Source organism: Carcharodon carcharias, chromosome 10 (genome assembly GCF_017639515.1).
Source record: "Carcharodon carcharias isolate sCarCar2 chromosome 10, sCarCar2.pri, whole genome shotgun sequence".
Lineage (NCBI taxonomy): Eukaryota > Metazoa > Chordata > Chondrichthyes > Lamniformes > Lamnidae > Carcharodon > Carcharodon carcharias.
In genome coordinates, this window is record NC_054476.1 from 90,250,615 (window position 1) to 90,262,975 (window position 12,361).

The following is a 12,361-nucleotide window of genomic DNA, read 5'->3' on the forward strand; positions in this document are numbered from 1 at the left end:
CACAGTGCGCATGAGCATGCAGACACAAGAGAAATCCGAGAAAAATGGCATCCCGGGAAGCTCAGACCCAGGAGGTGGGACAGAAAGCCAATACAAACATACAAACAAGGAGCAGGAGTAGGCCATTCGGACCCTTGAGCCTGTTCTGCCACTTAATAAGAGCATGGCTGATCTGATAGTAACCTCAAATCTGCATCCCGCCTATCACCCCCTTGCTTATCAAGAGTCTATCTAGCTCTGCCTTAAAAATATTCAAAGACTCTGCTTCCACCGCCTTTTGAGGAAGAGAGTTCCAAAGATTCTCCAAGAGAAAAAAACTTCACCTCATTTTTTAAATGGGTGACCCCATATTTTTAAATAGTGACCCCTAGTTCTAGATTCTTTCACAGGAGGAAATATCCTCTCCACATCCACCCTGTCAAGACCCCTCAGGATCTTATGTGTTTCAATCAAATCACCTCTTACTCTTCTAAACTCCAGCGGATACAAGCTTAGTCTGTCCAACCTTTCCTCATAAGACAACCCACCCATTCCTGGTATTAGTCTGATAAACCTTCTCTGAACGGCTTCCAACACATTTACATTCTTCCTTAAATGAGGTGACCAACACTGTACACAGCACTCCAAATGTGGTCTCACTAGTGCCCTGTACAACTGAAGCATAACCTCACTACTTTTGTAATCAATTCCCCCCACAATAAATGATAACATTTTATTAGCTTTCCTAATTACCACTGTACCTGCATACTAACCACTTTGTGATTCATGCACTAAGACACCCTGTTCCCTCTGCACCTCAGAGCTCTGCAATCTCTCACCATTTACGTAATATGCTTCTCTTTTATTCTTCCCGTGAAAATGGGAAATTTCACATTTTCACAATTCCAGGAAAAACTGGGACGTTTAGTCACGCCGATTACCCTGTTCACTTACCCCCAGAAAGATTTTGATTGATTTAGAGCATGTTGTACCCGTGGTCCCACAAGGGATGTTTTCAGTGATTATCCTGAAGGTGCCATTGGAAGTCATATTTCCACAATAATCCTGAAACAGTCATTAGGACAGAATTAAAGACTAACAGCTTCACACAATAAATAATTTAAGTCTATAGATATACCACAAAAGAAACTCAGCTTAAAAAGTTTGAAATTTGAAGAGTAAAAGCAATTAAAAACTGATTTAGCATCATTACACTTGTTGAATTATTGATTTAGCATCATTACATAGTTAACTTTTGGTACTGATTTAAGCTTCAGATTGTATTGTACATTATCATTCTTTTTGTTCCATTTTAAAATAAGATAATTGTGAATAACGATGGAAAGGCATATTTGTCCCACAATACCTGTGCAACAATATATTCACAGTCTCCGTCAAAATTGTAGCGTTTTCCATCAAAAGTGATGTAATTCCCATCTCCATAAGCCATACATGTTCCATGACATTGTTGTTCTGTGCAGGTCCACAATCTGTTCTTACATTGACTTAAAAAGTCAAATAAGATGTACATGAACCAAATTAGTTTAACAGTGATCAATTGTTGAACAGCATTCAACAATTACATCTTGCAATTCATCTTAATAGAAAAACAAAAGTGAATGTTTGCTACATACCATGAGTTACAGTCCACCTGTACAATGTCACCAGAGCGGTATTGGATGCCATTATGTGTACACGGGCACTGACTTACAGGAATACAGCCACCACTTTCATCAGAAACTAAACCTTCAGGACACTCACATCCAGAGGTACAACCTGTGGCATACTGAAAAGTGAAATAATTGAAAGTTTTATGTAACTGTGGAGGAAAGATATAAGGTGCCAATGAACAGATATCATTGAAAACTAGTGGGCAGGTAAAAAAATTAAGTAAAAAGGATATTTGAGCTGGAATTTAAATGTTAGGTTGCTTTTGGGTAGTGCATTCGGGAAGGATATATTGGCCTTGGAGGGGGTGCGGTGCAGATTCACCAAGGTGATATTGGGACTAAAAGAGTTAAATTATGGGGACAGGTTGAAGGGACTAGGCTTGCATTCCCTCAAGCGCAGGAGATTAAGGGTGTTCTAATTGAAATCTTTAAGTTGCTTACAGGATATGACTCAATAGATAAAGAGAAAGATATTTTATTCATTTTAAGGATGTCAGTGTCGGTGTCAAGAGCATTATTTATTGTCCATTCCTTATTTGCCCTTGAGAAGATGGTGATGAGTTGCTTTCTTGAACCGCTGCAGTCCATGTGGTGTAGGTACATCCACAGTGCTGTTAGGGAGGGGGTTCCAGGATTTTGACCCAGCGACAGTGAAGGAACAGTGATATATTTCCAAGTCAGGATGGTGAGTGACTTGCAGGGGAACTCCCAGGTGGTGGTGCTCCCATCTATCTGCTGCTCTTGTCCTTCTAGGTGGTAATGGTCGTGAGTTTGGAAGGTGCTGTGAAAAGAACCTTGGTGAGTTCCTGCAGTACATCTTGTCGATGGTACTCACTGCTGCCACTGTGCGTCGGTGGCGGAGGGATTGAATGTTTGTGGATGTGGTGCCAATCAAGCAGGCTGCTTTGTCCTGGACAGTGTCAAACTTCCTGAGTGTTGTGGGAGTTGCACTCATCCAGGCAAGTGGAGAGTATTCTATCACACTCCTGACTCGTGCTTTGTAGATGGTGGACAGGCTTTGTGGAGTCAGGAGGTGAGTTACTTGCCGCGGGATTCCTCACCTCTGATCTGCTCTTGAACCCATATGGCTGATCCAATTCAGTTTCTGGTCAATGGAAACCCCCAGGATGTTGATGGTGGGGGATTCAGTAATGATAATACCATTGAACATCAAGGGAGATGATTAGATTCTCTCTTGTTGGAGATGGTCATCGCCTGGTGCATGTGTGGCGCAAATGTCATTTGCCACTCGTGAGTCCAAGCCTGGATGTTGTCGTTGTCTTGCTGCATGTGGTACGGACTGCTTTAGTATCTGAGGGGTTGCAAATAGTACTGGACACTTTGTAATGATCAGTGGACATCCCCACTTCTGAGCTTATGTTGGAGGGAAGGTCATTTTTGTGCTGGGGAGCCCAGAATAAGGGGGCATAACCTTAAAAAGCTAAGCCATTCAGGAAAGATGTCAGGAAGCAATACTTCACACAAAGGGTTGTGGAAACCTGGAACTCTGCTTCAATTCAGTCAATTGAAAATTACAAAACCAACAATAGAATTTGGTTAGGCAAGGTAAGAGATGTGGAAACAAGCCAGGCAGCTGGAGTTAAGGTATGATCATTCATAATCTAAATCATGGTAGAATGGGCTCAGGAGGTTGAATGGCCTACTTTGCCTAATGTTCCTAAGGTTTATGAGCTACTACATTGCCTTTGTTACACATTTTAAGAGAGAAACTGTAAGGACAAGAAAAGAAGCAGTTCTGAGCACATAAAACACAGCAGTTCTAAGTCAAGAATGAAGAATAATATCTAAGAATCACACAAGCTTATCTGTCCTCTAAATAGTTGCACAGATAATACCCTCATTAGTGGCACTTACACACTCCATGTCAAGGGTTTGGCAGCTCTTCTCACATTCTGTGCCAGTGCTTTCGGCTGAAGCATTACTGCAGTCAAAGTAAACCATGGGAGCAACACAAGCTGGAAAGCAAAGCCAAAAATGGATTTAAACACATGAAAGGAATATTTTTTGATCTGAACAATTACTTTTTTTTTCAAGAAGTTACCTTGAGGTTTTAGCTCTTTTCCAATACACTCTAGCTTCCCTTGATTGCAGGTACTACAATAAAATAACAGGACAACATCACACACTCAATTCAGAGACTTCTCTCCTCAGTTAAATCATTAATTAGCTTCAAAGGCTCACCACAGGGCATCCTCCTCATGGATGACCTCTCCTGCTGGCACTACCGACCCCCTGTGGTAGCATGGACAATTGGAGCGTGGTACACATTTACCAGTGTCCTCCATGTAGGTCCCATCAGCACAACCACATCCATCCACTGGCACAAAGTCAATCTCACATGTTTTATCTGGTGCTCCTAGGGTCTGGCAAGTATGATGGCAGCTTGTCATATTGTAGCTGTAGACCAGAGTCTTGGGACAGATAGTGTATTTGGCTGCAATCAATAAACACAGACAACTTGAAGAATTCCCAAACTTCATTTCCAATTAATCTAAAATAAATAAAGATAATACCTTTTGAAAAATATTGCTTCAGAGTGGCAGATTTTACCACAATGTGTTATGCTATATCAACCACTGACATATAAGTATGGTGGGCAGAGTAAACAAAGGCTAGAAAATGGACAACAAGGGAACTTTTCACTAATTATTCATATATACTCCAATGCAAGGAATCTAGCGAATAAGGTAGGTGAGTTGAGGACACAGGTAGACACTTGGCAGTATGATATCACAGCTATGACTGAAATGTGGGTTAAAAGAGGGCATGGATGGCAGCTCAACATTCCTGATTACAGGATTCTCAGGTGGGATAGAGAAGAGGATAAAAAAAGGATGGATGCAATATTGGTTAAAGAAACAATCATAGCTGTGAATGGGGGATGAAATACTATAAGGATTATCAAATGAGGCCATATGAGTTGAACTGAGGGACAAAAAGGGGCAATCACACCGCTGAGGGTATACTATAGACCCCTAAACAGTTAAAGCGAGAGAAGAGCAGTGGGGGATTTAACTGGGTTAAAATCAGTGTAAGAGATAGAGAAGGTGCCAAATCCTTAAAATGCTTGCAGGAGGACTTTTTTTTAGCAGGAACATAGCAAACACAACAAGAGTGAGGATGGGGCAATTCTGGTTTTAGGAAATGAAGCTGGGCAGGTGGAAGGGGTATCAATGGGAGAGCAGTTAGATGTAATGTAGTTAATGGAAAAGGAAATAGACAGACCAAGGGTAAAAGTTTTAAATCGGGGAAAGGCTAATATTAATAAGTTGAGATGTCATCTAGCAAAAGTGAACTGGGAACTGCTATTTGAAGGTAAATCCGTGTCATTCCCAGGCAAAAATAGTGAGAGTTCAGATCAAATACATTCCCACCAAGGAAAAGGCTGGGACTCCCAAATCTAGACACCCCTGCAGGCCAAACGCCATATAGCATACAATAAAGCAAAAAAGATAAGCTTGTGTCAGATGTGAGAGCTTAATACTGAAGAAGGCCTAGGGGAATATAAATTAGGAAAGCAAAGAGAAGGCATGAAAAAAATATTGGTATAAAATCAAGGAAAGCCCAAAGATGTTTTATAAATACTTCCAAGGGCCAAGACCTCACACTCTATATTTTTATAAAATATAATATCCTCATGGCTACTTTCTAAAATTTTAAAAACTGGACAAAGACTTTTAAAATGGCTGCAGCTATGTCTGTCAGTAACCATGCACAAAAGGAGCTATTTGGCAGTATTGAAGCAATTTGCACCTCATTATTTCAAAGAGACCCCAATGACCCCCTCTGGGCTGCAGAGACCAAATTCAAAGTAAATTACACATAAGCCATATACATTACATGAGCCAGACCTGGCCAATTGGAGCCGATTTGTCTGCCAGAACAAAGGACCCTGCAACTTCCCGTTCAAAACTTAATGGTTGCAACATTAACATTCACAGAGACAAAAAAAAGGATACACACCCTTTGTCAACACCAAAGTGGAGAGGTGGAAGTCATGTGACATGACCCCCTTTCCCCCCACCCCCACCCCCTCTCCCCACCTTAGCTGCTGGAACCTATAATATTGCCTTGTGAAGCTGCAAAGCTCAGTCTGCTATCTTCTCATCTACCTAGCAGCAACACAGAAAAGGGGTTCTGTCCAGGTTTGAATGCTTGACCCCAACTACACTGTTTTGACAGGAACTTCTGTACCATCGCCTACAAGACTGATTCATCTCTGTCTGCCTTTCTCATCATGGAAGTCAACTCTACTGGAAAAGTAAATTATCTAGTGTCAGTTCAGCCTGCCAACCTCTGTGAAGGCATATACCATTGGACTTTGATTCTGGATGCATGTGAAACAATAATTCTTTTGTCTGTGGTCTTTGCCCTGTAAATCTTTCTTTCTTTATTCCACCTTTACTGTTTTTCTTTATTCACCTTTACTGTTTTGCTCTCGCATTTGAGCGTGTGAAAATAAACTAACCCTCTGAGTTCATCCTATCTCGAGTTTTCTGTACAGTTATTTATAGAAAAATTGGATCACTCAAAATGTGAAAAATTGCCTAGGTACGTCCTGTACACAAAAAGCAGGACAAATCCAACCTGGCCAATTACCGCCCCTTCAGTCTACTCTCCATCGTCACTAAAGTAATGAAAGGGGTCATCAACAGTGCTATCAAGCGGCACTTGCGTAGCAAAAACCTGCTCACTGATGGTCAGTTTGGGTTCCACCAGGGCCACTCAGCTCCTGACCTCATTACAGCCTTGGTTCAAACATGGACAAAAGTGCTGAGCTCCAGGGGTGAGGTGGGAGTGACTGCCCTTGATATCAAGACATTACCATCACTGAATCCCCCACTATCAACATCCTGGGGGTTACCATTGACCAGAAACTGAACTGGACTAGCCATATAACTACTGTGGCCACAAAAGCTGGGAGTTGAGGGCTGTGAGAAGCTGGCATAAAAGACGAGTTGAGGCCTGGGGCAGATCAGCCATGATCATATTGAATGGCAGGACAGGCTTGAGGGGCTGAGTGACCTATTCCTGCTCCTATTTCTTATGTTCTTACGTTCTAAGAGGAGAAGGAGGAAAGACGTCACAGAAAGTTTTAGTCAGGGGAATGGATTTTTTCAGAGAGAACACAAGGCTTGAGCATACAAACATACATACGAGCATATTGATCAAGAGCAGGAGTAGGCCAATCGGCCCCTCAAACTTGTTCTGCCATTTGATAAGATCTGATTGTGGCCTCTACTTTCCTGCTTGCACAGATACAATAACATGGGGCAAGGCCAAGGGGGGATTTAAAAATGAGGATCCAAAGTTTAAAGTAATGGTTTTGGGAATGGAATACCAATGTTAGTCAGTGAGGAGGGCTGTGATGAGCAAGTAAGACTGGATATGAGCAGCCAGTTTGGTTAAGTTTGAGTTCATAGAGTGGAGGCTGCTGGGCCCATCACAAACATATTTGGGTTACCTGAAGTTGTAAGAGACTAAGGCAGGGTGGAGATGAGCAGTCATTTAGAGTTGGAACAATGTGATTTGCTGATGGATAAGATGTAGGTTGACAAAATCTGCCAAGGTTGAGGCCAAGTTGATTCAGCCTCAGCCTCAGATGGCAGTAAGATGGAGAGTGTGGTGGAGCCAGTGTCAGTGCAATGCCTATTACATTATGCTAGTTCATGGAAAGCACTAATACCTCACAGTTACCTTTTTACTGCCCCTTGGTGAATTTTTCTCGGTATATAATATGAGACTACAGCAATAGAGAAAGGAGAAATGTTTCACAGTTATTACTATAAATCTGGTAGAGGCTGTGCTTGATGCAAAGATAAAGAAAGAAAAAGACTTGCACCTTTCAAGTTGCCTGGATGGCACTACACTTTAGTGTAGTTGCTGTTGTAAGGTTGGAAATGCAGCAGCCAATTAGCGTACAGCAAGCTCCCACAAACAGCAATGTGATAATGGCCAGATAATCTGTTATTGTGACATTGATTGAGGAACAAATATTAGCCAGCACACCAGGGATAACTCCGCTGCTTTTCCTCCTCAAAATAATGCCATAGGATCTTTTACATTCACCTGAGAGAGCAGAAAGGGCCTTGGTTTAAATCTCATCCAAAAGACAGTACATCTGACAATGCAGCACTCCCTCAGTATTGCACTGGCATGCCCTGCAGTGTATTTAAACCCACAACCTTCTGATCGAGAGGTGAGAGTGCTACCATCTGAGCCGCAACTGGCACACAAATTTACTTAAGGAAGGATATACTTGCCATAGAGGGAGTTCAATGAAGTTTCATTATATTAATTCCTGGGATGGAAGGATTGTCCTTTCAGGAAAGATTAAATAGACTGGGCCTTTATTCTCTGGAGTCTAGAAGAATGAGAGGTGATCTCATTCAAACATACAAAATTCTAACAGGGGTTGACAGGATAGATACAGGAAGGATGTTTCCCTTGGCTGGGGGGGTGTCTACAACCAGAGGACACAGTCTCAGGCTAAGGGGGAGGCCATTTAGGACTGAGATGAGAAGGAATGTCTTCACTCAGAGGATGGCGAATCTTTGGAACTCTCTGTCCAAGAGGGCTGTGAAGGCTCAATTGTTGAGGATGCTCAAGGCTGAGATCGATAGATTTCTACATATTAAAAACATCAAGGGATACAGGGGTACTGCACGAAAATGATGTTGAAGTAAATGATCAGCTTAAATGAATGATAGAGTGGGCTCAAAGGGCTGAATAGTCTACTTCTCTTTCATAGCTTCTTATATTGTTATACTTACAGCATACATTAGCTCTCCAGTTTGAAATAATGATGCCTTTAGATGCACAAGCCTGAACATATGATGAGAGGGCAGCACACATGTAATCCTCACTCTTTTCACTGTTGCAGCTGTCATATTTACATTGCTGTAAAATAAAAGCTTAGTGTTATCTCACACTTACGGTGTAAATAAAGATCGAATGAATAAATATTCCTTCAAATAGAAACACAACACAGAAACACTCAACACAGAACAGAATATTCAAAGCATAGCCTTGTGCATAAGTCGCACATTTCTAAGTTTGTAATCATTTCCATCTTTGTGTCCATCAATACCATGTTGAGAAATTCATAAACCATATCAGAGCTGTGGCTTTTACAAAAACAGAATTACCTGGAAAAACTCAGCAGGTCTGGCAGCTTCGGCGCAGAAGAAAAGAGTTGACGTTTCGAGTCCTCATGACCCTTCGATAGAACTCAAGTTCTGTCGAAGGGTCATGAGGACTCGAAACGTCAACTCTTTTCTTCTCCGCCGATGCTGCCAGACCTGCTGAGTTTTTCCAGGTAATTCTGTTTTTGTTTTGGATTTCCAGCATCCGCAGTTTTTTTGTTTTTATCTCTGTGGCTTTTACGTTGGTTCAACCAATACAGCAGTTCTTATAGTGATAATGATCATATACAATGACACAGGAACTTTTTGTACCTCATAGAATTGATTGGGATTGATATGCGAATGGCATTGAGAAAATGCAGAGTCATCAGCGATTAGCAGGCCACACCAATGCTTAGCGTACTTATCTAGAAAAATAAAGGAGAAATGAGAAAGTAAACATTTCTAACAGATTAATTTGCTGCAAAAACATTTTTCCAAACTGCACTTGAACCATTATGGGGCAGAACTTCTGCAGAGTTTCCACTTATCTCCAGCTGTAGGTCTGGCAGGAGACCAGCAGGACTGCTGTGGAGTTTTAGCCCCTGTGTTACTCGGTATGAAACTCCTACATGTAGAGTATATCATCATACTGATGTTCATTTTCACCTTGGGTTCTGTTGCAGCATGAGCTGGATGTGTCTGGGCTCACATAAAAATCCAGCACCTAACAATGGATCATATTGTGACAACTCAGGCTGATATCAGGCTGCTTCTCAGGCTACCATCAGGCTCATCAACACGGACTCAGATATTTGAACCTCACTATGCATCTCTCTTGCTATATATGCATCAAGCCTATGGCATGCTCATTGAAGGCTTTCATCAATGTCATTGATACATGCACCTTTTTTCTTGCATTTGGCAAATGTGTGTGGCTGGATATAGATGTTGTGAGCCAGGACTGCAGGCTCCTCAGGGAAAACCTTGAAATTTTCTTTCTGGGCCTAATTATGGGCATATGGTGGATTGTTTTATAATAAAAACACCTTCACAGCCACTGGCACCTGGATAATCCTGGGGAAATGGTGAAGGTGAAAATGAGTAAAGTAGAAGACCTTTTTATATTGGATATACTATTATTGTGTACAGAGCATCTAGATCTACATATGTTAAATCAATCATGCCCTGGATTTTGAGGTATTCTGTCCCTCGCAACAAAAAATCATACTCCTGTTCTGCTGTTGCTGGTTATCCATGGGGAAAGTGATGCTGCCATCTGATCTAGAAAACATCAAGAACCAGTAAACATATGGGGAGACTTCAGGCTAACTGATGTTACTAATATTGCCTGAGCACTGCTTGCTCTGGAACTTGACTACAGAGCAGCTTGCAACTTGCAACACAGTCTATCACAGGTTTGTTGGTGGACCACAGTCTCCATATAACGTACATTGTTTCTTAGTTCAGTTCAAGTAAGCCTGTTGTCATATATGTTTATGATTGGCAGATTAATGGCAGATGGCAGTATTCATCCTGTGGTGCCACCTGACTAGCCTAACTTCACCTATTTCCTTCCAATAGTTTAGATAGTGACAATATTCTGGTTGGGCTGGTAAGTGACAAGTAACATTCGTGTACATAAGTGCCAGGCAATAACCATCTCCAACAAGGTAAAGTCTAACCACCTCCCCTAGACATTCAACTTGTTACCATCACTAAAACCCCCACCATTAACATCCTGGCTGTCTCCATGAACCAGAGATTCTACTGGGACAGCCACATAAATCCAGTGGCTGCTGGAGCAGGTCAGAGGCTGTGTATTCTACAGCAGGTGGCTCACTTTCTGCCTTACCAAAGCCTCTTCACCACCAACAAAGCACAAGTCAGGAGTGTGATGGAGTACAGCACCTGCCAAGCCTGCCAACTGCACACCTCAAAAAAAAGTGCTGAATGTGTATAGGAATGTCATGACCTGCAAGTTCCCATCCAAGACACACACCATCATGACTTTGAATTATATCGCTGCTCCTTCATCACTGCTGGGCAAAAACCTTGGAACTCACTGCTTAACTGCACTGTGAGAGTCCCTCCTTCAGTGCATGGACTGCAGCCGTTCAAGGAGGAGGCTTATTTTTAACTGTCTCAGGGGAAACTAGGGATGGGCAATGAACGATGGCCCAGTGAGCTACAGCTGCTATCCCAGAATCAAAAAAAGGAGACACCCACTGACACAAAGAGTTAGTTGGGGATATTGAAATCTATACCAAAATCTTTCTTTAACCACTGAGTTGTCCAACTCGAGATCCTAAAAACCCCAGCAAATATCCCCCCCAAAAATCTCAATGACACCTGATGGTTGTAAGGATAGATGGAATCGTCCCAGATTTGCACAAAGTATGGTTACAGGGAGGGGAAAAGATGTTTTACTGGTCAGCTGCATTTTTACTCCATATTGACCCACACTTGGTCCCACCTCATTAATAATGCATTCTCGTGAAACATGGCGGGTCATTGGCAGGGCAACCTCTGATTTTCCCTCACCGTCACCTCAGGCCTTCAGTAATCCAGGTGCCATATTTAAAGGGCGCCTCTGCGCAGAGCTAGCTCCCTCTATGGGATCGGAAGCTGCTGCAAAGCCACGGCTGCGGATGAAACATGCTGTCCCTGAATTTAGCAATGCCTCCCTTGGGGGCCTACTGGATGCTGTGAAGCCCTCTACCCCCCTGTTCTGGGCGAAGACCAGCAAGCAAGGGCACCAATCCAGCATGGGAGGCGGTGGCAGCGGTGGTCAAAAGAGGACAGCCACCCAGTGCCCAAAGAGGATGAATGATCTCCTCCATTCTGCCAGGGTAACCCACACTTCTCATCACTCTTAACTCACACACTCACAAACCTATCACATATCCACAGGGATCTCACTCAATGTCAGTTCAAGGGACATTGCCATTCACTCTCTTATCCACACCTTCATCTGCCTTGTGGATCATGTCCTCATCCCATCTATGGCACCACACATGCCAGGCATCCTCCTCATCTGGACAAACTCAGCAGGTCTGGCAGCATCGGAGGAGAAGAAAAGAGTTGACGTTTCGTGTCCTCATGACCCTTCAACAGAACTTCAACAGTTGGATATTGCACTGCTGGATCCTCACCTCGGAAGAATAATCTGATGACACCCTAGTTGAAGGCCCGTCATAGTGCTCACCCACACCTCCACCAGTGCAGAGACACACACCTCCGTGGGACCTAGTTCTAGAGTAGCCCCGAGACCACAATCTGATGAGCACATCACACTGTCTGATTCACAGCAGGCAGAGGCAGGGACTTCCCAGGTCTCTGGAACTCGGACGACTGCTGGAGGCCAGAAATCTGCTGAGTTTGAGTCAGATGACAAGTCTCTGGGCTCAGTTATACCTCAGTTACTGGAGCTGCAAAGGCAAGCTCAGGCACTCCGAGAGAGTCCGGCCCATCCCAATCCCATCTTCCTGTGACCCCAGCAGCTCCAGCTCTACAGGCCAAGGAGGGTGCCACTGCCACTCAGCAGGACCCCAAAAGCAGGCCAGA

General features: G+C 43.0%; 1 protein-coding gene across 1 annotated transcript in view; it reads right to left on the reverse strand.

Annotated features, from left to right (window-relative positions):
• The window catches only part of LOC121282851 (mucin-2-like), a 261,009-nt gene that overhangs the window by 220,502 nt on the left and 28,146 nt on the right, over positions 1 to 12,361 (reverse strand). Inside the window, exons 14-21 of the mRNA XM_041196665.1 lie at positions 9,128 to 9,222; positions 8,444 to 8,570; positions 3,852 to 4,104; positions 3,712 to 3,764; positions 3,525 to 3,625; positions 1,614 to 1,765; positions 1,346 to 1,484; positions 934 to 1,044 (exon numbers count right to left, since the gene is read on the reverse strand). Of these exons, the coding sequence (XP_041052599.1) occupies positions 934 to 1,044; positions 1,346 to 1,484; positions 1,614 to 1,765; positions 3,525 to 3,625; positions 3,712 to 3,764; positions 3,852 to 4,104; positions 8,444 to 8,570; positions 9,128 to 9,222 (1,031 nt within the window). The remainder of the gene's footprint in view (positions 1 to 933; positions 1,045 to 1,345; positions 1,485 to 1,613; positions 1,766 to 3,524; positions 3,626 to 3,711; positions 3,765 to 3,851; positions 4,105 to 8,443; positions 8,571 to 9,127; positions 9,223 to 12,361) is intronic.